The sequence below is a fragment of the Thermobia domestica genome, chromosome 10 (assembly GCF_964235325.1).
Source record: "Thermobia domestica chromosome 10, izTheDome1.hap1.1, whole genome shotgun sequence".
NCBI lineage: Eukaryota > Metazoa > Arthropoda > Insecta > Zygentoma > Lepismatidae > Thermobia > Thermobia domestica.
In genome coordinates this window covers 128,573,721-128,599,192 of record NC_137463.1, presented here as the reverse complement: position 1 = coordinate 128,599,192, position 25,472 = coordinate 128,573,721, and the positions used below count along the sequence as shown (strand labels likewise).

The 25,472-nt window shown below is 35.2% G+C and overlaps 1 protein-coding gene across 1 annotated transcript in view; it reads left to right on the top strand.

Annotated features, from left to right (window-relative positions):
* Positions 1-25,472, top strand: part of LOC145662705 (uncharacterized) — an 89,797-nt gene that overhangs the window by 13,215 nt on the left and 51,110 nt on the right. The window contains exons 2-3 of the mRNA XM_081728556.1: positions 2,111-2,294; positions 8,716-8,864. Of these exons, the coding sequence (XP_081584682.1) occupies positions 2,111-2,294; positions 8,716-8,864 (333 nt within the window). The remainder of the gene's footprint in view (positions 1-2,110; positions 2,295-8,715; positions 8,865-25,472) is intronic.

Genomic DNA, 25,472 nt, shown 5'->3' with positions numbered 1-25,472 from the left:
ATGTCTGCTATGAATTACCACGTGCTCCTTATTATCTACATTTAGCGCCAGTTGATTTCTACCTGTTTGAACCCCAAAAGAATGCTTCAAAAGTCAGTATGTCCACATTAGTGACCAAGTGATTCAGACGTACTGAGAAAGCTTTTTATGTCAACACCACCCAAGCATTAGTTACATTCTAGTATAAATGTGTGACTGTGGCAGAGTACTATGTGGAAAAATAAATGCAATAATGCAATTTCCACTTTATACATAAAAAGTCTGAAATTGAATTGCAAACCCTTCGGACTTCAGACTACTACTGTTTAATGTTTTCTACTATTAAAACAACAATAAAATTCTAATACTTCCCGTAATACTTGAATTAACAGTCAGTGTTCTTCTTTCATTTCAAAAGCATTTCTCATAACTATTGAAGCATTTTGTACAAGTTTGGGCAAAGGCTTAATGGATTAAATTAATTACTGCTTGGTAAGCAATATAATTTTTTTTTTAATACATATTTTCTGGTACTTTTAGGATATTCAGTTTTTCTTGAAAAGAGATATTTTCGGTACAGAATTACTGTATTTGTTGCAACATAATTATTGTTAAAAAAGTAGATGTTCTTATTGTATGAAGGAACTAATACTTGTGAGTGTTGCCAAGGCCAGAAGGAGACAAGCATCTCTCCCCTAAACGTATTAAAATATAGGTGAAGTAGTATAAAACTATCCTTCATTTCGGCATACAGGAAATAGCTTCCGTCCCTTAAAAAAATCTGTTTCTTCATATCTATCTATCTCTATCTCTCTCTGTCTCTCAATAAATAAATAAATAAATAAAGCTTGCTCGTCATTGCTTGTGAGAATATTTTCGGAACGATCAAGTGGAAAAAAGAAAGAAAGAAGGAATGAAACTTCATTTTGAATCGAAGTAAACCTGTATTAAATTTGTTTGTTACAATAGTCTACGCTGCACATTTTTCTTATTTTTGTTACTATAGGATACCATTAAAATTTAAAGACAACGTATTAACATATGAAGTCGGGATGTCAGCATATAAATAATGGATTTCGGAAGGCGCAGTAGAAAGTGTTCAGTGTTGTGTACAGACAATGAAATTATTGTAGTGACTATGGGAAGAACCACAGAGTTTCAGTCGCTGAAGTCGAGAAACAAACGTAACGGAATAATGAAACACATACGCTAATGAATTCTGCTCCTTGTTTCTGATAGAAGTCGTTTCTACTCTTTACCGTTCTACTCAGTCGGACGGTAACATAAAGACCATTCCGGAAGTCCAAATATGAGATTACAGGGTGCTTTCACCCCCCCACGCTGAGAATGCTTCTAGAGTTTATTGAGATTCACTTACCTACAGTATCAACACTGTCCGTGTTTGGCGTGTTGCCTTTATTCGTTTACGCTTGAGATACGGCATAGGACATGCAAACTTTTTTTTTTTTTTGTAATGCTGTTAAATATAAAAACAAGAATGACAGAACTGTTACTTTTTAATACGCACTACACGTCCCTGTTATATATACTTCCTTGAACTTCGGTGAACAATCAGAACTTCGATTCATAGCATCATTATTTCTTACTTTTTTAAATCTACACCACGGTCTTCTCTGTCATAATTCAAGCAGTTTCCCAATTGTTTCAGGATTGGAAATTCTGTGTTAAACAATTTACCCACCAGGAAAATCGCTTAATTTATATTTATTTTAATATTTTTTCCCTTGACTTTTAGTGTAACTGATCAGTCGTAAATTTTCTAGGGACATTAGTAAGGATTTATGGTAAGATTGCTCTGTTGCATTTTAATTTCATGCGATACAAACTTCACACTAATGACCGACTTCCAAGAGTTGAACTTCGAACATCCCGCCAGACATGAACTCCAATTAGCTTCACGGGAACGTATTTAAACATTTATTGCAGTTGATTATTATTCAGGAATAAATCAAAATTTTCGTGACTTTCCTAAAAATGTGTTTGTTTTGTTCATGCATATAAGCTGCAGGATGTGAATATTGGAATATTATTTTTTCAAACTATCCCATTTGATTTGCTTGCTGCCCATTGATGCAGAATACATAAGGTAATTTTTATGTGGTTATTTCAGATGTTGAAGCAAAATCATCTGGGAAGCTTGTTATCATTCCGCCAGGAGACCCAAACATCTCTACTATTAACACAGTGGTTGATAGCACTCTGAACCTGACATGCATCGTTTTATCTGCCAGCAAGGATGTGGTGTTACCTAAATATCGCATGTCGTGGTATTTACCGGATAGTCCAAGTAATAGGTACGTCGTAACTGATAATGATTTTGTTGTAATGTTGTTAACAAGTTATCTTAACATAGCATGTGAAGGAATTAGATATGTGTAAAGAAAATATACTTACTATGTAAAGTGTCATTCGTCGCAAATAGTATTATGAGTTTTCCCATCATGAGGTGATTTTATTACGCAACAATCTAAGAAAAACACAAATTGAAGAAAGAACGTACAGTTCATCACCTATAGTTCTATGGCTTGGCTCTAAAAAGACCAATGCCACTTTTTGACAAAAATGAGATGTTCGTCAAATTTTAACCCCTATAAATGGATATTTTCTTGTGCAAGAAAAGAAAATGTTAATATGGATAGTATATATTCCAAACTATTTCGTGTTGACACTTGCTCTTGCACAAGCAAACATCTGTTTATAGACGTTAATATTGAAGAGTATCTCATTTTTGCCAAAAAGTGACATTGGCCCTTTTAGACCCAAGCCACAGAATTTATGGCTCTCTATCATGTAATTAGACTTAACCGGTCTCATATATGAGGAATTGAGTTAAAGTAGTGGCAACATAGCCAGTACAACTAATACATTGTATTCACATACAAAATTCTGATCATACTTTTCAGTAAAAGTAGCCATGAAGTTCTGGACCTTTTACTAAATGTGTCTTAACCGGTGGATGTTATCAACTACATCTCCTGTTAATCAGTGACAGAGCACTTTATTTACCGATCCATTCTGAGGCTTCTTTCAATTTGGAAACCAGAAAAACTAACAAAATCGCCAGGACTCGTGTCAGAAGATTATGGAAAATGTTTAAAGATCTCTTAATGGTACCTTTGCAACATGGTGGTCACAGTTTCTGCTACACATCAACATGCATAGCCATGCAAAACTACTGTAAAGTATTTCGAGGAAAATGTGAATGTGTGTGCCGCATATCCGGACGAAGATCATGTTTAAGAAAGTAACGATAACTCATTATGTTTACTGTGATTGTGGTTTTTCATCTCAGAGTGCATCAGCTTCATTGTTATGAGTTACTCTCAAGATATTTTCACTCTACTGTATTCCTGTCAAACGTAATTGCAGGTTGCAGTAATGGCTGGCGCAGTTGATTCGATTACGCTTTAGCTCGCCCTTGCGCCTGTACCTAGGTGTCATCAGGAGCCAAAATACATTGCAGGAATGCATGCCCTTCATTGCAGTATTAATCAGAAAGATACCAACAGTTGTTTCAGTGCTATTTTTTTGTTCTTTCTCAAGTTGTGAGGAATCAAGTGAGATGTGAGTTTCATTTTGTTGAGAATGTTCTTTAGTATGTAGTTCTTTGTTTGCTTAATAAGTCCAATTTGTGGGGTGGTAAATTGTTAGTGCGTTTGCTGCTTTCTGTGCGCTTTCCCCTAGGTTCGAGTCCCTTGATAAAAAAAAAACGAATAGTAGTTGGTGCTATTTATGAATAATTAGGTATTATGTTTGTTTTATTGATCTTACCTAAGTTACTAGAAGGCGAGATGGAGTATCACTGCTGTATTGCTACCGTATCGTAGCAACTTGCTGTATGCTATGTATTTATGACTAATATATTTTATTTATCACTAGGAAGCTATGAAGAACAGGCACACCACTCTGCTTATTATTTATTCCAGATCGGGGTTTAATCTCAACCCAAATACAACCACAACTCTACATTCCACAGTCATTCACTAAGTACCGTGTCAGTCTGCAAAACTATTACAACTCTTAAGTTTCAAAGTTAGTACATGTTTCGACATTTCCTGCCACTCTTCCCTCCCATTTATATATATATACAAAACATACAGAGTTTATCAATTAAGAAGCAGGACTTTCTTTTTTTTCTGTAAAATTGCTGTCAAGTTTTTGTTTTGGCACTGAAGTTTTTCATAGTGGCGAATTTTGCTTGTGACCTTCGGATCGCATGCAGGAATTTCCAGCTCCACCGGTCGGCAGTGTGATGTGTGACGCGGTTAAGTATGGACTAGTATTGGTGACAACTGTTTCAACAATGAAACAAACAGTAAATATCAAAGTTTGTGCGCGCTTAGGGAAAACTGCAACGAAGACATTTGAGATATCGAAAAAAATTTATGACAGTTGCCCTTCTCATTGCTGTGTTTCTGAATGGAATAAGACGGCCAGTACTGAAAGGGAACCCATGGAAGATACAAGCAGGGCTGTCAGAACAATTGAAGTGATTGAGAGAAGTTCAGGACATCATTTTGAATGACTGAAATGCAAGTATTAGGGTAATATCAGCTCTGATAGAGGTGAATGAGACTTTTCTCCAAGTAATAACGGAAGATTTACAAAAACTGAAACTGTGCATGTTTCATTACCCATTGGTTAACGAAGGACTAGAGATTGATGTGCATTATGATTGTTGGTGAGTTTTTGGACCAAAAAAGTGTTTGTACGTACCACCTACCTCATACTCGCCAGACCTGTCTCTCTGCGTTTGCATTCCTTCCCTCCAAATTAATAGCACCACTGAAGGGGTTGCTTTTGTGACGATGGTTCCATGATCCACAAAGCTGTGACGAGGAACTTGAACACAATTACAGTCCAGAACTTCAAAAGTCAGTCCATGACTTAATGGATCATGCAAAGCTGTGTGTGTGAACAAAGGAGATTCTTTCGAATAAATCGAGGTAACCTGATTCCACTTGCTATACATTTTTTTTACACGTTTCGTAATTACTGCACTGTATATAACATCATTAGAAATATATATATATATAAATTTTGTTTTTTATTTTAATTTTCTACCCTCTTCTTGAAAGCTTGGGTCAAACAATCCATTTGGCTTTGCAATTTGTGCTTCTGTTGAATTAGGTTTGCAATGATTATATCTGTTGAATTCTGCCTCAGCACGTGGATCATGATCCTTTATAGTCGCCACTTCACTGCACGTTTTAGCTTGACAATTTTGAATTGAACTGAGAATTTTGAAATGCCATTTGAACAAACGATCTGTCCAACTTCTCTTCGTTCTCTGCTGCACGTGTATTTTCATTAGGTGGGTGTACGGGTGTTTAGTATAGGAAAAACCGTACTGAAGTTTCTAGGAAACGTTCTTTAAAAGCGATGTTCAGCAATCCTCTACATATTGTACATTTGCTATTCTTGTTGCTTGGAGCAAGATGGTGTAGCAGATATTGATTGCTGGAAAGTTTTAACTTTATCAGCACCCTAAAAACAATTTTGTTGCTCCTCTGTTTTTGGTTCTGATTTCCGATGCACAAATATACAGGTATGAGAAGCTGTTAAACCAATTACATTGAAAACAGGGCTGGCCTGATATTTGGGTTCCACGGGATTTACGACATGATCTAGTATCTACGTCGGTCGATACCACATTACCTCTGAAATTGAGAACTCTTGTCGTAGCGACCTATTGTTGGAGCATGCGAATCTGACCTTCCAAATGTTGAATTGTGGATTTTTTTTTGTCGAATTTTCTAACCCATTTCAATAGATTCTTCTTCTTCTTCTTCTTCTTCTTATTATTATTATTATTAGTCTTTGGCTGTAGATCAGTGAGAACATAGGTGAATGACAGGATTGTTACTATGTTATTAATGTTTTGATCGGAAACATTTTGTGATGATAATGTTTAGTGTCTTTATTTCTTAGTCAAACCATATTCATACTCAGACTTAGGCTATGGATGATTTTCGTCAGAATACGGTAATGAGTGGTTCTTTGCCATTTTCTAAATTAAAATGAGATTACGAGTTTCATGAGAACTCTTATAAATTCTACGAATTAATACAGGGTGTATCAAAATTACTTTACGACTTTGAAAACTCATATTGATTTATTTATTTAGCTTACAGATATGATTTTGGTGTCATTTTGTAGCAAAATAAATCAAGTTTTTTACCTTATACCTAAAAAGGTTCAATGCGGCTTCCATTGGTGATGCGGTACACATCCCATCTGAAGTCGATTTCTTGCCAAACCGCTTACGAGCAACTCTATTCTAGCCCCGCTTGTGATGTGTATGGTTTGAGATGCAACTGTTTTCTCAACACACGCCAAACTTTCATGTGTGGGACGCCCAGCTGTCGAGAAACACGCAGGGTTGATTTTGTAGTACTGTTCACAGTTTATTCTCACTTGCTCTACATCTTCATACGTAAGAGGATGACATGACATGTTGTGTCTTACCAAACATTTTTTTACAGTAAGATCAATTAGTGATTTTTAAAAATGTCTTTCCGCTTTTCATCTCCGGATTTCAATCAAGAGAAGCTGACCGAAGCGAATCCGTCATAATCTAGTGGTAATAGTATCAGAAAGTCCACCTACGAAAAGTTTAGAATAAATTACTGCTCAAGGCATTGTTAGTATAACCCATCGCTGTGAAAACTGACAATTATCAAACATTTGGTAAGAAGACCAACATATTAGAGCACCCTGTGAAAACCCATATAACTTTACTGTGATCAAAGAATATTTACTAATGGGCACTATAGAATACATATCATATAATTAAATGGTAAACTCTCCTCTGTATCCTGTGAAAATCTTTGGTTGTTGTATAAAATCAATTATCTTTAAAACCTTCTTCAGCATCATTTCTCTTTATCGCGTATGTGTATCTCTGAGATCATCTTCGAGAGACGTATCTCTGAAAATTTAAAGAAAACATGATCATCCGAAAAACAGTTGAGTTTGGTTGTCACTTGTTACTACCCACACTTATTCACTTTTGGAATTTTGTTCATGCGTGGAAATTTCACTTGAGAATGTCACTGTTATTATTTGTTGAAAGTACTCCTATAAGCATGGTGAAAAATTTGGCGTTACTTTTAACGTCTTTCTGTAAGTTTTACTTTATATATATATATATAAAAAACTTGTTTCCCTAACTTGTCCAGAACACGTAAAGGCCATAACTTCATTACTGTGCATTTTAATTTTCCAGTAGATATAACTACTATTAAAAGTGAAATGTTGTGGAGTTCTCATTACTTGATGATTCTAGTTTTAGAACACACCGTAAAAATGATGCAAGGAAAGCAGTGTAAGGTCTACGATTTTCTTTCCGAAACGCAAACGGCAAAATGTCCTCAAGGTAGGTCATTGTCATTATCTGTGTTTTAGTCTGGGAAATTACTGAACGACGCAGCTTACATATTAGATACATTGTTGTGTGATCTAGGAAGCTTATTTTACCTGTAAAAGAGTTGGAGGTTGTGTCTTTGCTTCACTCTGCTCGACGAGCGTGATCTTGACTTCTTCACTTTCGAGTAAAGAAGCGGACTTAATCCAAGTACACTGAGACGAGAGGAAATGACGAATATTTTGACGAGTTCATGGATCATATTTCATGAATGGATGTATCTACTTCTTGAGATTTTCCAACTTTCCTTAAGGATTTTCAATCTCGTGAGGTTACATTTCGTTCTTAATTTCATTGCTCCATACACAGGTAACTGGTGCATAGGAGATATTGACTTTAATGGCCATGTCGGTCACAGAGATTCTTGATTTGTCACCTTACATGGCATGTATTCTCGAAATGCTGATTTGCTGGTTTTGGTGAAATCTCAAACTGTATGAAGTCTGGCCATTGGGAAAAGCTAGATGGTGTTGACAGTGAGGACAACTGGGGAGATACTTGAACGAAAGAGAAGCATTTTTTGTCCAGAGAACTAATAGTAGCGTGACCACACATTCTTCAGTCTCAGGTCGCCAGCTGATTTGCATAACCCTTTCAAGGCTTCGTGGATGAGAGTTTGTTATTCTTTTCTAGATAAAATATAATAAACGGAAGCTTCTTCTTTCTTTGAACCCTATCTTGTAAGTAAATGGAATAAAATGCTACAAAAAAAAAAAAAAAGTTTAAAAATCTTAAATGGACGTCAATTTCTCATTGCGTTTAATTTATTGTCAGAAAGAAATGTACTGTTTGCACTAAATCTAAAGTACAATGATCATTGTTTACTAGTTTATTATTATTTTTTTTTTTTATGAAAAATAAATAAAATATTACTCTCTTAGTGATACTATGTGTTTATGACAGTTGATCCGTAGACACGTTAGGCTTATTTATTAGTTGTATTAGTCTGTCATGTGCTGTTCCACTACTAGCTGTTGTTTCAAATGGTCATAAATAGACGTCATATTCATATCCAGCATCATAGACTCTACCGACAATGAAAGGCATTACCAGAATTAGTTACATCCCATAGACATTTAAATAAAAGTAAATCAAAGAATAATAGTTGCAAGTATTTCTGTAAATTCACGTGATTAGCCGTTCTATCTGTTATGCTCCTTCATCCCTAATACGTTTCTTCGGCAAGGTTGTATTAATTTTAAGATATTCCAATATTATTTTAAAAAAGTGTTTTGCATTGTTATGTTTTACATTGTACATGATTTATTATTTATGTTTTTATTTTTTAGCCAACATCGTATTGAGCGTAAATCTGGATACAACATGGTTAATTTAGTGATATACGGATTGAAATCTACAGACACTGGTCTTTATCGATGCGAAGCGAGGTCCGATGCCGAAATGTTGATAGGAAATATTACTGTTAATGTAAAATCAAGTGAGTATGGTCCTCTTTTCTATGCCTTAGATTTCGCTACATGACAGTAATGATTCAACATCATAAAAAGTAAGTGCAACTTTCATAGTGCGACGAATACTTTGATAACTCCAGTTTGGTTAACTCGCCGTAATATTCATTAAAACAGTGTATACTTACAGTGAAGAAGCTTACCTGGTTCTTCCAATTTTTTTTTATCAATTCCGATGACAGTTTCTGGGCAAATCCCATCTTTTTCTAATCGATGAGTTTTTGTGCCCGTAGTTTCTACTTCTACTCTCTACATGTTGACCTGTTCCTTCCTATTGTAAACTTTGGCTGCTATCCTATTTGAAAATTTACTGCAGAGTTTTATCATCACTATAAATACTGTATACTAGATATTAGAAATTAAAATTGAAGATATTATATACAAGTTAGTTTGTACTGTTATACTTTTGTAACTAACACGACTTCATTCTGCGTTTGGTTGTTCTGACGACGGAACTATTATGCGATTAAAAAAAAAAAAAAAAAAAAAAAAAAAAAAGCGATGAGTCAAGTAAGCTTCTTCATTATATGCATCAGTTACAAAATTCGTAAATGCTTGCTTTGTTTTCAAGAATAAGATAGACTAAAATATAATGTTAAAAATAAAAGCTTAATGATTTGTTTTTAAATGTTTATTTATTTATTTTTTTTGTCTCCTTGCATCTATTTGTATGTGTAACTTGGAAATAATATTGGGCACATCATTTTCAATATTTTCTTTTAATTTTTGTCATAGTTTGCTCAAAAAAGAGTAAATAATTTTCTGCTTGCAGGTTGTTATTCCGTAATATGTAACTTTAAATATTGTACCTTCATTTTTTTAAAACCATTGGTATCTCTGGTTATTGTTTTAGTGTTTACATCGAAGCCTATATCCAGATAACAGGCTTTCCAATGCTCCTATATTTCCTATATATTTGCGTCTATTCTTACTCCTATATTTCCTACATTTTAACGAAACCTCCTATATTTTTGTACTTCATAAGGAAAGATGCCTGGTGGAACATTCCATTTTTCCGTGAAGTGATTAGATTAAACTGATGTGAACGATGATTCTGTGAAGGAAAAACATTAACGGAAGCAAAGCGCTTGTAATAAATACTTCTCAGTAGCAATCGTGTAAAGAGTGCTCTTGTACAGCACGCGTCTACAAAGAGACACATTAAAAACTCCAAACAGAGAAGTGTACAACAATGTACATGACGTCCCTGGATTAAACAATTTCTGAAAGACAAATTGTTTGAAGCCAAACTGCATTTCATCATTTGTATATTAGTTATTGGTAAATTTCTGTTTTTTCAACGCAAGGACCCGCTAATTCATTTACTTTACTCAGAGTTATCTGAGCTAGTCAGAATGCTTCTATTGAGGTTTGTATAGCCAGATAAGTTGGGGGAGAAGGAGGATACTGGTTTATCTGCAATTGATTTCAAGAACTGTGAATACCATCTGTGGCAACCTGAAGTTAGAGTGAAAGCGCAAATTGTAATAGCTAACTACTGAGAGCTACAAAAGAGGGAATTCAGGGAGGATGTGAAGCGATTCTACATTTGTGTGGTTTCAAACCTGTTTAAGAAATTACCAATATCGAAACCATTATTGAAGTACCTGCAGTTGTCTACATCCATTATTCAGAAAGGAGATAACTTGTTTATCCCTTGCACGGAATTTGGCAAAAAAAAAAAAAAAAAAAATGTATTTGCAGATTGTAAGAACATCGATGTCTTCATCGACGAGTGGAAACTCTATTCTGTGGAGCCACTTATCGAAGATTCTTGGTTTATGGAGAAAACTGAGTGTGGTTATGTCAGATACTTGTTCGTAGATCAGTACTGGGCAAGAGTAAGTGATATAAGAAATTCATGTGGAACAATTAAATATCCAATGATGGCTAAAGTGGTCAAAGCTTGCCTGTCAGTATTTCATAGTAGTGCTGATGTGAAACGGGGTTTCTCAGAGAACAAACATATTTTAGGAAGTGACCGACCCCATCTTGCACACGAGAGTATAAAGACTCTGATGACTGTAAACAACAGCATTAGAATATATGGAGGAAAAATTGAAAACCTAACTGTTACAAAACAAGGGATAGATGCTATGCAGAACGCCTGGAGAAAGTATAAAGATTACTTAGAAGGGTGCAGATCCAAAGAGACCGCAGTAACAAAGATTTCCAGAGAAGAAAGTGAGTTAAGAAATGCAAAGCAAGAAGCTATATCAAAGGAAGTTTCAAAGAGTGAATCGTCTCTGAATAAATTAAATTAAATGGACGAAACAGTACAGAAGGAAATAGAAATAGCTACTAGACTGATGAAAGATGCTCAAACAAGATTTTCTTCTGCGCTATCAAAAAGTGACATGGCTAACAGCGTTGCCCAGGCAATGCAACAGACTGCATCCTTGAAGATGAATGAACTGCAAAAAATTCAAGACGAGCAGAGCAAAGAGAAATGGAAGATGGCAAATAAGCATATTCAGGTACTGAAGAAAATGAAAGTGTAACTAAAGGCCAACATACACTAGCGTATTTTCAGCGCGCATTTTCGGTCCGTAAAATGATGTCGTAAATTTCGGTCCGTAAGTTGGCCCATAAACCTAGCGTAAAAATAGGCGCGTAAAAGAAAAAGAAAAAGAAGCGGTCATTTTTCGCTCTTCCTCTTGCCTGTTGTTTGAGCACATGGTCGTTTTCTAGTTTACTCAAGTTGCTTGAACAAGATGGATCTATCTAAGGCCATGGCTTTAAGTGCAAGTGCTATAAACATTGTGTTGTTAAGTAAAAGAATAAAAAGAAAGCATAGAAGAAACAGACTGGGAGCCACGTCGAAGAGGATTAAAAATTCACATTTATCATATTACGTCCAAGCAGCTCAATCCATTTGGCCTATTTTTGGTACAGTCTTAGATCATTGTACTTAGTGATCTGAGATCACTAAATATTTATATAAATCGTACTTCGAAGGGGGAGGACACAGGACAGGCAAAAAGTTATATTCAATTTTTTACGATATAGATTGCACACATTTAAATTTCTAAACAGACTCAATGATGATTTAATACAATCTGAACGAGCTTGATGTGTGGTTTCCTCTTACCTTCCGAAATAAGCCTATTGTTTGGAACTGCAGTTTACAAAGAATAAGGGAGTAAAGGAGTGTAGCGATAGTTGAATAATTGATTGATTTTTTTATTATACAATGTTTTAGGCTGTTGACTTTGGTCGTTAAAAAGTGGGCTACTGAATGATAAATTCAATTTAAAGAAAATATGATTAATTAATGGTTGCAGCTTTCGTTTGTTTTTCTTTCTTACAAAATTAACGAAGAATATAGTAGTAACAAATAGAATAAATTATCCCCTCACGGGATACCAATTTTTACTACCTTATCCACAGCTCAAAAATAGGCCAGAAAGGAAAAACAAGACTTATACAACTACCTCCAGCCCCATTCTTTAGAAATAGTTTGATCCTTGTTACCTCGGCTTTTGTAAGTTGAAGGGATCCTCCCCGCTGCTTCCACCTACCTCTTTTATTTCAAAGTTTATCTTGCCATTTAGTTTTTATCTAGTTGTTAAAAATCATTTAAATATTTATTTATTGAAAGGTTGGGTGTTAGCGGACTTAGGTAATTTCATTACCGGAATTTTCGGCACCGGTAATTTTGTCACCAAAATATTAGCATGTAGGCTATTTCGTCACCGGAAATTTCGACATAGTAATTTCGTCACTTGTAATTTTGTCACCAAAATATTAGCGTGCAGGAAATTTTGCCATGGTCATTTTTTCACCTTTGTTGAACTAAGTAGAGACAAAGTAAACGACCGAAACAGCTGACTTTATCTTAATCAAAGTTGGAAAACAATTCAGTTGGTGTTCGACTCTGGAAAATCAAAGTTTCGGATACTCGAAGCAAGAACAAACAGCATTAAAATAACACAATGTCAGTTTCAGCAAATGTTAAAGGCACAGGCAAAATGGGCCAGTAATGGATTTATATATCACTATTTACAAATATTAAGTTTTGGCAATATTAAAATTTCAGAACAGAAAATTAACAAACAAAATATAACTTGTATTAATGCAATAAATGGTTTACATGTTCATTTTCTACTATTCATAACATTATAGGAAACAACAAGCAATTTTTTTTCAAACATTTAGTTCCAGTGCTATACGTTAAGCACAAAGAGTAGAGCCGTTTCTGAAAAATTTGAATCACTCTTCTAGTTTGCTGTTTGGGTGGTTGCCCCACAGCATCTTGATGAAGCACAGCTGAAACCGTTGCTTCAACTTGTTGAATTTCATGAATAAGCTTCCAAATAGTTGCGTGGGACATTCCTAATAGATGATGAAACTTCTAGTTCCACAATTCACAAATACTATTTATCCTATAATTGCTGTTAAAGGTAGCTTGGTGAACATTCCAATTGTCTGGGGGATATAGACGGGGCACATTACGCAAACAAATATTCCCAGACCGACCTTTAACACGGCGATACGTGTTTGACACGTAAGTGCTATCAAAATAGTCCAGAAGTTCCAGCTCTTCCTCGATGCACATCTGCAGTTGTATTAATCGATGCACATCTGCTATTGAAAGCAACGCAAATCTGTTTATTTTCTCGCAAAATAGACGAAAATTTTCATTGCTCTTGTACCGTTCTAAGAGTCCAAGCTCTTGGACCTTCCTCCATGTCGACTGAGTCAGGTGAAAAAAGTAACGCTATAAACGAGTTGAATCTCCAAAAGTTGCATTTACAGCCAGCATTTACGCTATATCAAAATCCATTACCATAGTTACAGGTCCGGATATTCACTAAATTCACTACACTGATGCACCACCGCACGAAACAGTTCTTCATATGAATTTTGAGTCGGTCTACATTAGGGCGTATACCTAGTAAAGGAAGTCTCACCTCAAATAACATACACTATTTTCTTTCTCTCTCTCTCTCTCCTTTTTTTTTTTTTTTTTTTTTAAGCCATTGAAAAGTTGGCGTTCACCATCCATGTTTCACTTTTTAATAGCTTCATAAGGCTATATTTAAAGGAAACATCCAGAAATATTTATACCTTTTTCTTCCTTTATAGAAATTTGTTCTCTTCACATATGTATATCCAATAACAATTCGCCAATGTTTACTCAGAGTTGAAATATAATATAATTCTTTTAATAGCTCCTAAAAAAAAGCCACTCTTTTCAAATGACTCTATTAACTTGGAAAGTCCAAGAGTTTGGGCTCAGAGAACGGTACTAGAACGATGAAAATTTTCGTCTATTCTGCGGGAAAATTAACAGATTGGCGTATCTTCCCATATTTGTTTGCTATTTTCTGTTCTGAAATTTTGAAATTCGCGAAATTTAATAATTGTAAATAGTGAATAATGAATCCATTAGTACCCCATGTTGCCTGTGTTTTTAACATTTGGTCAAGCAGACATTATTTTCTTGTACTGGTGCTTGCTCTTGCGTCGAGTACCAGAAACTTCAATTTTGCAGAGTTCAACACCAACTGAATTGTTTTCTAAGTTTTATTAAAATAACATAAGCTGTTTGATCGTTTGCTTTGTCTCTATTTAATTCAACAAAGGTGAAGAAATAACCGACAAAATTTCCTATATGACAATTTTTCTGAGATAGAATTACTGGAAACTTTTATCTCTTGTCTCAAATACGATATCTAAAATATGTAACTCTTTATTTAATAATAATAATCTATTTTGATTATGCTGCATAGTTTTGCTTCAGTTGAAGATTAAAGAAAACAATTTCAAAAACCTTTTTGAAGTTCATTCATTGTACTTGTATTATGTTCTAAAAGACACTGGTGATGAAATTATCGTGACATTATTTTCGGTGACGAAATTACCTATATGGTAATATTTTGGTGACAAAATTACCGGTGACGAAATTACCGTGATAAATATTCCGGTGACAAAATTACCGCCGCCCGGTGTTAGCATGCGGGGTTAGGTTAAATTCAGTTCTACTCTGGTTTTCGTTTATTGCCAGTTTATCACTGTTTATTTTCATGTTTTCTTTAAATGTAGTCTTTAGTAATTTACTGTATTAAAAAATGTTTTAAACACTTAATGACTTTTTTCTTCGCTCTTGCTCTCGGGTATGTGACAGGAGGGTAAAATCCACCCGAACTTGAGGGTTTCCACATATACATACAAATCAATTGAGTAGTAGTAAGGGCGAACTCAACATCGGATAATTTTCTTTAAATTCGAGTGATAAGTTTCTAAACTTAATACTTTTATCAGCTTTCCAAGGGAAGGTTTTCGAATTTTCTTTCTATCCCCCAAAATAAAGGAAGTTCACTGATAGATGAAAATAAAAAGACAAACGCGATTTTATCGAAAATGACTCTAACGATTCTGCTCGTACATCAATATTTTATTACCACTTTTATTATCTGGCATAAGTTATTTCTGTGGTAAAAATACAAAAAGGTTAGTTTACTCTTGCCTGTGAGTTTTTTCGAGATATTTTCTCAAATTTTAATTTTGTTCGTAATTGATAAATAAATGGTTTATTAATAACCGTACAATATGACATAACTAATTTTTCCTGAAAAGATCCACAACGGGTAGTTTACTCTTGAGGGAGAATTTGTTTCAAATTTCTGAAAAACGCCTAGGTGATAGTTCATATTTCATAAATAAATGTTTAATTACTATCCTGCAATATGGAAACATCCACTCGAAGCAGTCTTGAAGATGAGTTTCTACTATGTTCAATATGTAATATCTATGAAAAATATACACTATTAAGTAGCAGATCTAATAATGATGCATATACTACTTACAAACATAGTAAAACGATTGAGTTGTTAGTGAAATAAATTATTTAAATGACAAGTATTAAGTGTTACATAATATTTTATGGCAATATACCAAGTTGACATTTATCTAGGAAGGTTTGATAGTACTCCCAACACTGAGATTGAGAAATGCTTTAATAAGTTAATATAAATTTATGAGTGTATTTCCTGTAAATGGGTGTAATTTTCAATTCTGGTCTTAGTTATGATCTCTTTTGGGCTTACATCTATTGTACTTTTCAGGTAAGTGTTCGTAAACATATCCCCATCATGATGAGATATAATACAATGTTGAAAAATATTCAACATGGCCGGTACCTCGAATTGAACCAGAACTTTTACGGCTGGGAACCAACCACACACAAAAAAGCTGTACAACGATTTGCTATTTGTTTTAGTATGTAAGCATTAATGGTGAAATAAGATTATTATTAGATTTAAATATTTGCACAAACTGAGGTTTGGAATAATATACGAAGAAAGAAACATTATATCTCGTGGTTTATTAATTCTTTTTTTACCGGAGTAATGTCAAGATCACGTGAAAAAATAGTTACTTTCTGAACCTATTTCGCTATAAATTCTTGTAAAGTTGAGAAAGTACTTAAAATAACAAGCAGCACATTGTCAAAATGGCAAGAATCGTCATCGAATTTCGATATTCGAACTCAATTATTTGCTCTGTGTTATCAGGGAAATATCGGATAGTATATTGTTCAAGGTCAGGATTACTAGGCTACTATTTAAACTTACTTCGTAGGTAGCTATAGCTTTAATGCTGGTGATGCTTTCTTCGAATAATTTTTTCAGGGAAGCGTCGGATAAAAAAAAATGCATTAGTTGGTGAAGGAGTGTCCTGCACAAGAATGAAATGTAATTTATCTTTGTTATTGGGATCAGATTTATTTGTGTTCGGCCGGAGGCAACCATGTTCCCGCAAGTATGCTGGAAGAAACATTGCTGCTGGATGCGCTAACCTTATCTTTCACTTTTCTTTTCTTTTCTTTCTTTCTTCTTCGTTTTTGTAAATAGCGTGGCATCATTTATTTATTTATTTATTTATAACAGGTTTCAGATACAGCACTAGGCCATTTTACTCTGAAAAATTTTAACAATTTGATAACAATTTGAGGTCAAGATGGTACAAGACAACAGTGACATTACAAAAATATCTTATTTATAGATGATCTGAAAGTATACTCACTTGAAAAAACGTCTACAGTTTCTGGTAACTGATTATAGGTACTGATAATTTTGTTTAGAAGGGATCTTTGGACAATATTAACTCTTACCGCTCGAGTGTAAAAGAGATCACTAGACCATGTTGTTCTAGAATGTACGCGAAAATTGATCTGACTTAACAACTGTACATATGTGGCCATTTACAATTTTTTTGCAAAAATATTAGGTCAGCAATTTTGTTTGTCACTAGGGAGGTTTGATACTGAGATATTTTAAAACGCTATTTTTTGGAAGTGTTCGGAGGTGAGGCACTCGGTAGGATACAATGGCAAAAAAGAAATTAATTACGGAATTTAATTTTTTAAATGAGTAGGACAGGCCATAGACCAGATAGGAGAACAATACTTAATAGTGGGAGCAACATATGATATATAGATAATTTTTAATTCGGCAAGAATTGGTCAAATGCTATTGACAGTCATACTTTTTTTAAAATATCACAACAGAGGACCACAGCGACTCAGTGCTAAAGCACTTATCTCTGGTGCATGGGGTCCCTGATTCAACCCCCGTGCAAATAAGTGTGTGTGGGCAACATCATGTCCGTGGGTTTTCTCAGGGTACTCTCGTTTCCTTACACATTTCATTCCACCAATTCTCTCATCACCACTCACTTGCCTTAATTATTGTATTATTTAGTCTAAATGGCATAAACGTGGGAAGTTAAACTCAAAGATATCATTTCAGTATCACAACATGGGTAACTATGAAGGTGTGATTTCATCTTTATATGCTCCTTTACCTGTGTGAAAAAAAAAAAAAAAAAAAAACTAATGTCCAAATATTAAATTAAATCTTAAATTCCTAGTCGAAAGGCATCAGGTTCGATAAGTTTAGCGAGCCTATATGAGAAGTAGAACCCGAACCGCATGAGCTCCCGCCTAGAATCGAACAGGGCGCCCGCACAGAGGACGCGTACGCCGACTATATAGCCACGGAGGAGCTCTCATAATTTGCGAATTCAGATTAGGAAGTATTGGATTTAAATACCTTTTTCTCTGTGCACTCAAAATTAATTATGAATTTTAGTTAGGAAATAATGTATCGTTTTGTGCAATAGGAAATATTAGTTTAGCTGAAACCGTATCTTGTATGGAAAGACAAACTAGATTGGAATGATGATTTCTGGTGAGTCTACCAGCAAACCTCAGCAACGATTCGCGAGGAAAACACAAGAACCGGTTTTCTCTTCTGAAAACAATAAGACCAGACCAGGGAGAAGGCAAGAGACCACCTGCTACTCGAAAACCCTTTCATCTGAGCCGTATTTACGCTCGAAGTTAAAAGCAGCCAGACTTTTCCAGCGTATGAAAATTCGGTACGTAAACTTACGCCAGGTCCCATACACTAACGTATTGACAGCTGCTAACAAGACTAGCGCATGAAATTTTATGGCTACGGCGGAAAATACGTCAGTGTATGGCTCGTATAATAGTAATACTTTTACTGTTGTATATATTTCCTTAGATGCACAAAGTTCTCTATGCAGTTGTGAATTTAGATACTTAACAAACCAATTCTTTGTATCATGTGTTTTGTGATTCATGTGTTTTGTATTTCTACCTATTGGATAATTGAAATGTTCCTTTTTTATAGCTTCATGAAATGTTCCTTTTTCATATTTTTTCGACTTGATTTCCTATATTTTTTCCCCATTAGCATTGGAAAGCCTGAGATAACTAACTAGCTAAATTAACTGTATGGCATATGGAACCCGAAGGTTCACAATAGCTCTCCACTGACTTCTCTTCTTAGCCAGCTGGATCAAGTTTCTATTTTGTATTCCTATTTCTGCGATATCCGTCTTAATATTGTCCTTCCACTGCTCCTTGGTCTTTCCGATTGGTCTTCCAGTTAAGATTTTGAAAGCGTTCCTACTTTCTTCCATCATGGGTACATGACCTGTCCACCTAAGCCACCTAGACTTGATGACCCTAACAGTGTTGGTAAACCACATAAATTATGTAGTTCCTCATTATGAAGTTCCCGCCATTCTCCATTCCCGTTCCTGTTGGGTCCGAATATTCGTCTAAGGATCTTGTTCTCAAATACTTTCAGTCTATGTTCTTCCCTCAGAGTAAGCGACCATGCTTCGCAGCCATACAGAACAACAGGCAAGATTATCGTTTTATATATTTTAAGCTTCAAATTCCTCGACAGAATTCGCGACAAGAGATTTTGAACTGAATAATAACACGAATTCCCTGCTTTTAGTTGACATTTAATTTTTTCGTTTGTTAATATTGATCCTAGATATTTGAAAGTATCACTTCATCAAAAGTATTATTTAATATTTTAACGCATCCATAATCTACCGTATTACGGTCCCGACGCACTTCCATGTATTTAGTTTTCTCTGCATTTACTTCTAAACCAGGGTTGTGAAAAACAGTTTTTTTTTTTTTTTTTTTTTTAAAAGCCCAGCCCAGTGGGTTCTATTGGGTTTTCTTAAATTCTGTACGTATATTTAAAGCCATATTCGTACTTAATACACCATTTAAGCATATATGTTCTACTGTACACATGAAACTATGGAATTCCCTGAGACTGCGGTAGTTCACGTTTGGCGCGGGTTCCTAATTCGATTCCAGTTCCCGCCAAGTGCGTTTTGTGGTGGACAAACATCCTGTGCATGGATTTCTCGGGCTGGTTTCGTCATGCCACCATTATTATCCATATAATCACAGTCTCCCTTAGCCGTGGTACATAATCATGAGACATTGAACTAAGCGTAGAAATAACAAATAATAATAATAATAATAATAATAATAATAATAATAATAATAATAATAATAATAATAATGCCCAAGGAATCCGTGAAGTCCCATACGCGTTTCGTGAGACACACTTTGTGCCATTGACACTCGCTTATATTTCTATTTCTAGAAAGAAGGAAGTACACAATTTTCTAGAGTAACAAAGAGGTCGATAGATTTACGTAATACAGAATAGGAATAAAATCCCCTCTTACACTTATGATTCAAATCCCTGAGCCAGCCGTCCTGAGTTTCAAACACGCGGGGCAAATACTGGGATAGTATCTCAAGTTCAGGAGCTAGAGATAAAAAAAATGACTTTATTGAATGGATGGTTTTCTAGATTTTTTTTTAAAAACTGAAATGTTGGAAATGGATTTTTTTCTCAACTGATGGAAATGGATTTTTTTCTCATTTTCAGTTGCCAGTTTGGTTTTTTACGATATATATTAGGATTAAAGGGGTATTGTAGCATACAATAATTGTACTGTGTTTCACATACTCCATCAGATACGCAAGAAGAATTAGGGAGTTCCACGATCTGATTGCCGTTAGTGTTGAGAAGATTGCCGTTAGTGTTGAGAAGATAGACGTGTATCTTTAGTAATTTCCTTTTTCAAGTGAAGCATTCTCGATTTGTAATTAACTGACACATGGAGAAAGACATTTTATCTCTTTATATTAATACCCAAGTATATAACAGAAACAAAGGAAATATGGCTGCATTACTTTTGATTCCATACTAGCTGAAGTGCCCGTTCTTTGTACGGAGAGAATTAGGCTCAGGGAAAATGTTTGAGCCTCGTCTGCCCCTTAGGATATGCATGTCAATGAAAGTGTAGTAAAATATTATATTTCTGACATGAATTTTTAACCCCTTTTTCCCTTAGGAAAGTTACCTTCCCCTTCCCTTACGCCCTTTAAGGAAAGTTACATAATAATATCCCAGCTTGAGGAAGGTACTAAATATCTTCTAAAACTCATTTCAAACTGTTCAAGTATTTCCTGTGACGTGATCACAAAAGACAACATCGCTTTCAATGTCAACAAAGGAATCATAGAAAATCACCCCTCCCCCTTAAAGCGGAAATTTTACAGAAACACTACAACACATGCCAGCTTACTTTTAATGAAAAGTGTATATACCGAGTTTAATCTTTCTAAATTGGCGAGCTCGTGACTTTTTTTTTTACATGACTTTTGAACTTCTCCTAGGATTCGCCCTTGAATTAAAGTAATATAAAAATCCCAGCTCAGAGTAGGAACTAACTACTACTTTATGTTCAAAAATTCATTTCAAACTGCTTAACCATTTTCCCGTGTGATGCGATCAGAAACAACAGGTAAAATCGCTTTCAAATGATAGAAAATGCTTCCCTTTCCTACTTAAAATGGAAACTCTCAAAAGTACTGGAACACGGGTTCACTGACTTTTAGTGGGAAGTTTACATAAAAAAATGTCATCTTCCTAACTTGACAGGATCGAGAGATACTAAGATTTTCGCATAGATTTTGACCATCTGCTCCCCTCATTTTAATCAAAGTAACCTGATTAAACACCTAGTTCGAAGTACGTGATAGCTGCATCCAAAAATTCATTCCTAACCGTTCAACCGTTTTCCCGTGTTGCGCGCACAAACAAAATTCTTTTCTTTTTTATATAATAGATTACAGTTGAACAGTATTACGGCGAATTTGATCGAGCGCAAATAACATTCATTATGAATGATTCCCAAATCTTTTTTGTTTTCAATGGTGTTCAGTTCTGTTCTGGTTGTAAATACATATATTAAGCCAATTTTGAATCGAGGCATACACTAAGAAGTACGATTAAAGGAACTAATTATAATCATATTACGATTAATTTTTCAATCCAAGTTTTGAAGTGTATTTTTTGAGGTGGGCTTTTTTAGGTTTTATTGTGGGTTTTTTATGTTAGTTTTACCCAATAAAACCTACTGGGGAATTTTGGGCTGAGGAAAACTCCAACAACCCTGTTCTAAACCCAAGTCACTGCAAGCGTTTAATAGGATCTCTGCATTTCTTTCTATTGTTCTCCTATCATCCCCTATTAAATTTACATCATCAGCATAGGCCATAACCTGGTGAACACCGTTCAACTCTAGACCCTGATTGCTATCTTTGATTTTCCTTACAGCGTATTCCAGGACAAAGTTAAATAATAATGGCGACAACGCATCTCCTTATTTCAGGCCATTCGCGACGTGAAAGCTCGTGGACAAAAATTTTCTTAGCCGGACTTTACTTTGGGGTTCATTTAAATATACCTTAATTAATCTAATGAGCTTTTTCGGTATTCCAAAACCTGCAAGGACGTTATACTATGTTTCTCTCCTAACCGAGTCTATGCCTTTCTAAAATTAATAAATAGTTGATGTACCGGGGTATTGTATTCCCACTTCTTTTCGAGTATTTGGCGAACGGTAAATATTTGGTCGATGGTTGATCGATTTCGTCTAAATTCGCACTAATAATCTCCAATAATTTCATCTGCGTATGGGACCAATCTTGCTAATAGAATGTTTGACAGGATTTTATAGGATATTGACAGAAGAGAAATGCTTGGATAATTATTACAGTTAGTTTTTTCGCCTTTCTTGTGAATTGGAACAATGATTGATTCTTTCCACTCTTGTGGCAATTCTTTCTTGTTCCGGATACGGAGAATGAGTTTGTGTAACTTGTTCCACAATTTTTCGCCTCCAGCTAAAATTAACTCATCCGGAATTTCGTCTACACCAGGAGATTTGTGTTTCTTTAATTTCTTTATAGCGTTTTCTACTTCTATTCGGTTGAGTTGTGGAATATACGGTTCTGCAGTGTGTATCTTCCTTCCTCCACGCATATTAGTTTTTGGCTACGTGTTCAGCAAATCGTCAAAGAAATCTTTCCATCTATTTAAGATGCTATCTGTATCCGGGAGAACTGTTCCGTCAGCTTTCTGTAATATATAAGCACGAGGTTGATAGCCTTTCTTAAATTCATTAATCCCCTTATATATATCCCGAATGTTTTTATTTTTACTATTATTTTCGAGTTCCTTAATTTTAGCTTTCAAAAAATCGCGTTTTTTTTTCCTAAAAGCTTTGGAACTTTCCCGCCTGATATGTACGAAATTTTGTGTAGTTATTTCATTCGGATTCTGTTGCCAACGTAATTTCGCCTGTTTTCTCTTCTCTGCTAGTTTAATTCATTCCTGGTCTAACCGTGGTTTGTTCCTATGTATTTCCTTGTTTTCCAATTTTTCTTTTGCTGACATTTTAATCTAATCTGATTTAGTACTCCACTCTGTGCATTGTAAACAATGCTATGTAAAGATGGATTGAAGTCCAATTCTTTCCATTTAAAAATTTTGGAGAAATAAATGAAATGAAATCTTTAAGTTTTACGTCCCACGATTATGCCGGTAAGGCTAAAGGGGACGGTGATGATGAGAGATGAGTGAAATGGTGGAACGAAGAAAGTGGGAGGAAAACGGGAGAACCCCGAGAAAACCCACGAGCACGGTGTTTGTCCACAAATTTTGGAGAAATAGAGTGAATCTTGCATGACTTTAAAAACACTAGGTGAAGAATTGCATGTTGTAATTTAATCCTTGCACCTTCAAATGAGAGCCAATCCCCCAGTTTTGGTGTTAAAACATTATAATTATACGGACGCATGAGAGGACGATTCAAATTAACAAAAGAATATTTACATTTATTTATTTAGTAACATGTATTCCTTGTTTTACACCTTTTATCTCCTATCCGTTTTAATCCCTTTCACCTTGCCACTGAGGAAGGAATCAGCTGTGTTCCGAAACGTCTAAAAAAAGTGTTCAGGATTTCCAAGGGAGGATTCATTGGTAAGTAGCCAATTTTTTGTTAATTTGAATCATCATCTCATGCGCTCATATAATTATAATGTTGTCCACCAAAACTGGCGGATTGACTCTCATTTGAAAGTGTAAGGATTAAATTACAAGATGCAGTTCTTGACCTAGTGTTTTTAAAGTCATGCAAGATTCACTCTATTTATCCAAAAATTTTTAAAATGGAAAGTATTAGACTTTAATTAATCTTTACATAACATTGTTTACAATGCACAGAGTAGAGTACTAAATCAGATCATTAGATTAAAGTACTTTTTAGAAAACAGGCTTAATAATGACTGCTATTTGATGTGGATGTCTTTAAGCTTTCGTACTGACTAGGGATGGCCATTTCCGGAAAAAGAGTTTTCCGGTTTCCGGAAATCACATTTTCCGTTTTTCCGGAAAATTTTTCGTCTTCCGATTTTCCGAAAAATTTTCCGTTTTCCGATTTTCCGGAAAATTTTCCGTTTCCGTTTTTCCGGAAAATTTTACGTCTTTCTAATTTTCCAGTTTCCGGAAGAATTATATTCCGTTTTCCCTGAAAATGTAGTCATCCCTAGTCTGTAGGAAGTTTAACCTTTTAAAGAGTTCTGGTATATTTATATACCATGGCGTACTATCGTCTTTGACCGCTTATTTAGGTTCTATAACAGGTATTTAAGCCGGGATTTTTTTTATTTTTCAAGTCAAGGATGGACCAAAGAACACCGCAGATGCGGTTTGGAACCGGATAGTCAACTTGGCGGCGCCAAGTGGTGCGAAGGGACGTGACTTTTTTCTTAAGGCAAATTTCAAAACTTTTTCACGCCTTTAGTTTTCAAGATATCAGATTGAAACTTGCATAAGGATTATGTGTAGACCTACCTTTGGGTATTTATCAATTTTTTTAAATCCCTACGTGAAACCGGGGACGGGCCCGAGGGGCGCAAGTGTTACGAAGGGGCGATTTTTTCAGAAAAATTCCGTTTTTTTTCGATTTTCCGGTTAAGGTTTATGATACCGATACGTGGTACCGTTGGTTGAGAAAAACGAGGTATGAACCATGATCCTACGATAAATAGTAAGGAAGCAGTAGCTGTTTGAGTGAAAGTCTAAAATTTTGGACATCCTTAAAGGGTTAAATTTCTTTCAATCTGACGTCTTTCTATCTGATAATTCATTGTTAAGAGCTCTTCTTTGTTCTATCAATCTCTCAAGCATTTCATGTATGCTGTTCCACCGAGTTTTAACTTGCTGTATAAGGAAATGTACTTCCAATCCTAATAACCTTTACTGTTTTTCCAGTTCTGACGTTGCCAACGTACTATATTTAAAGTGGGAAACGATCCGACTAACAACACTTAACATTTTCTCGATTTTCTCTATTGCGAGTCCCTTATTTATAGAGAGTTGTAGGGTCTGAGCAAAACAACATATGCTTGCATACGGAAGTTCTCGTACCGCACTTGTGATATTACTAGCATTGTCATAGACAATTGCATGTATTTTATCTAAAATATTCCACTACTCTGCAACATGGGCTAAGTGCTGAGTTAGGTTTACCCTTGTGTGCCTCACTTCTATTTCAATTATTTGAAGGACTGAACTTATTGAACTTAGATGGAAGCATATAGTGGGTTGTGATTGTAATATAACTTTCCGTAGCCTGCGAAGCCCAGTTATCTGTTGTCAAATCAATCGATTCCGCAGCCACACTTCTCCTTAGAAAACTAGGCCTCAATACGGCGAGTTACAGTTTGCCTGGATGGTGAGTGGTAACTTGGTTCTACTTCATTCATAAATTCAAGAAACCGAATTGCTTCAACGAAAGACAAAGGAAGAAGAATCCTTTGGTACCGTATTACTTATTTTACTATCAAGCACCTCTGCTCTTGC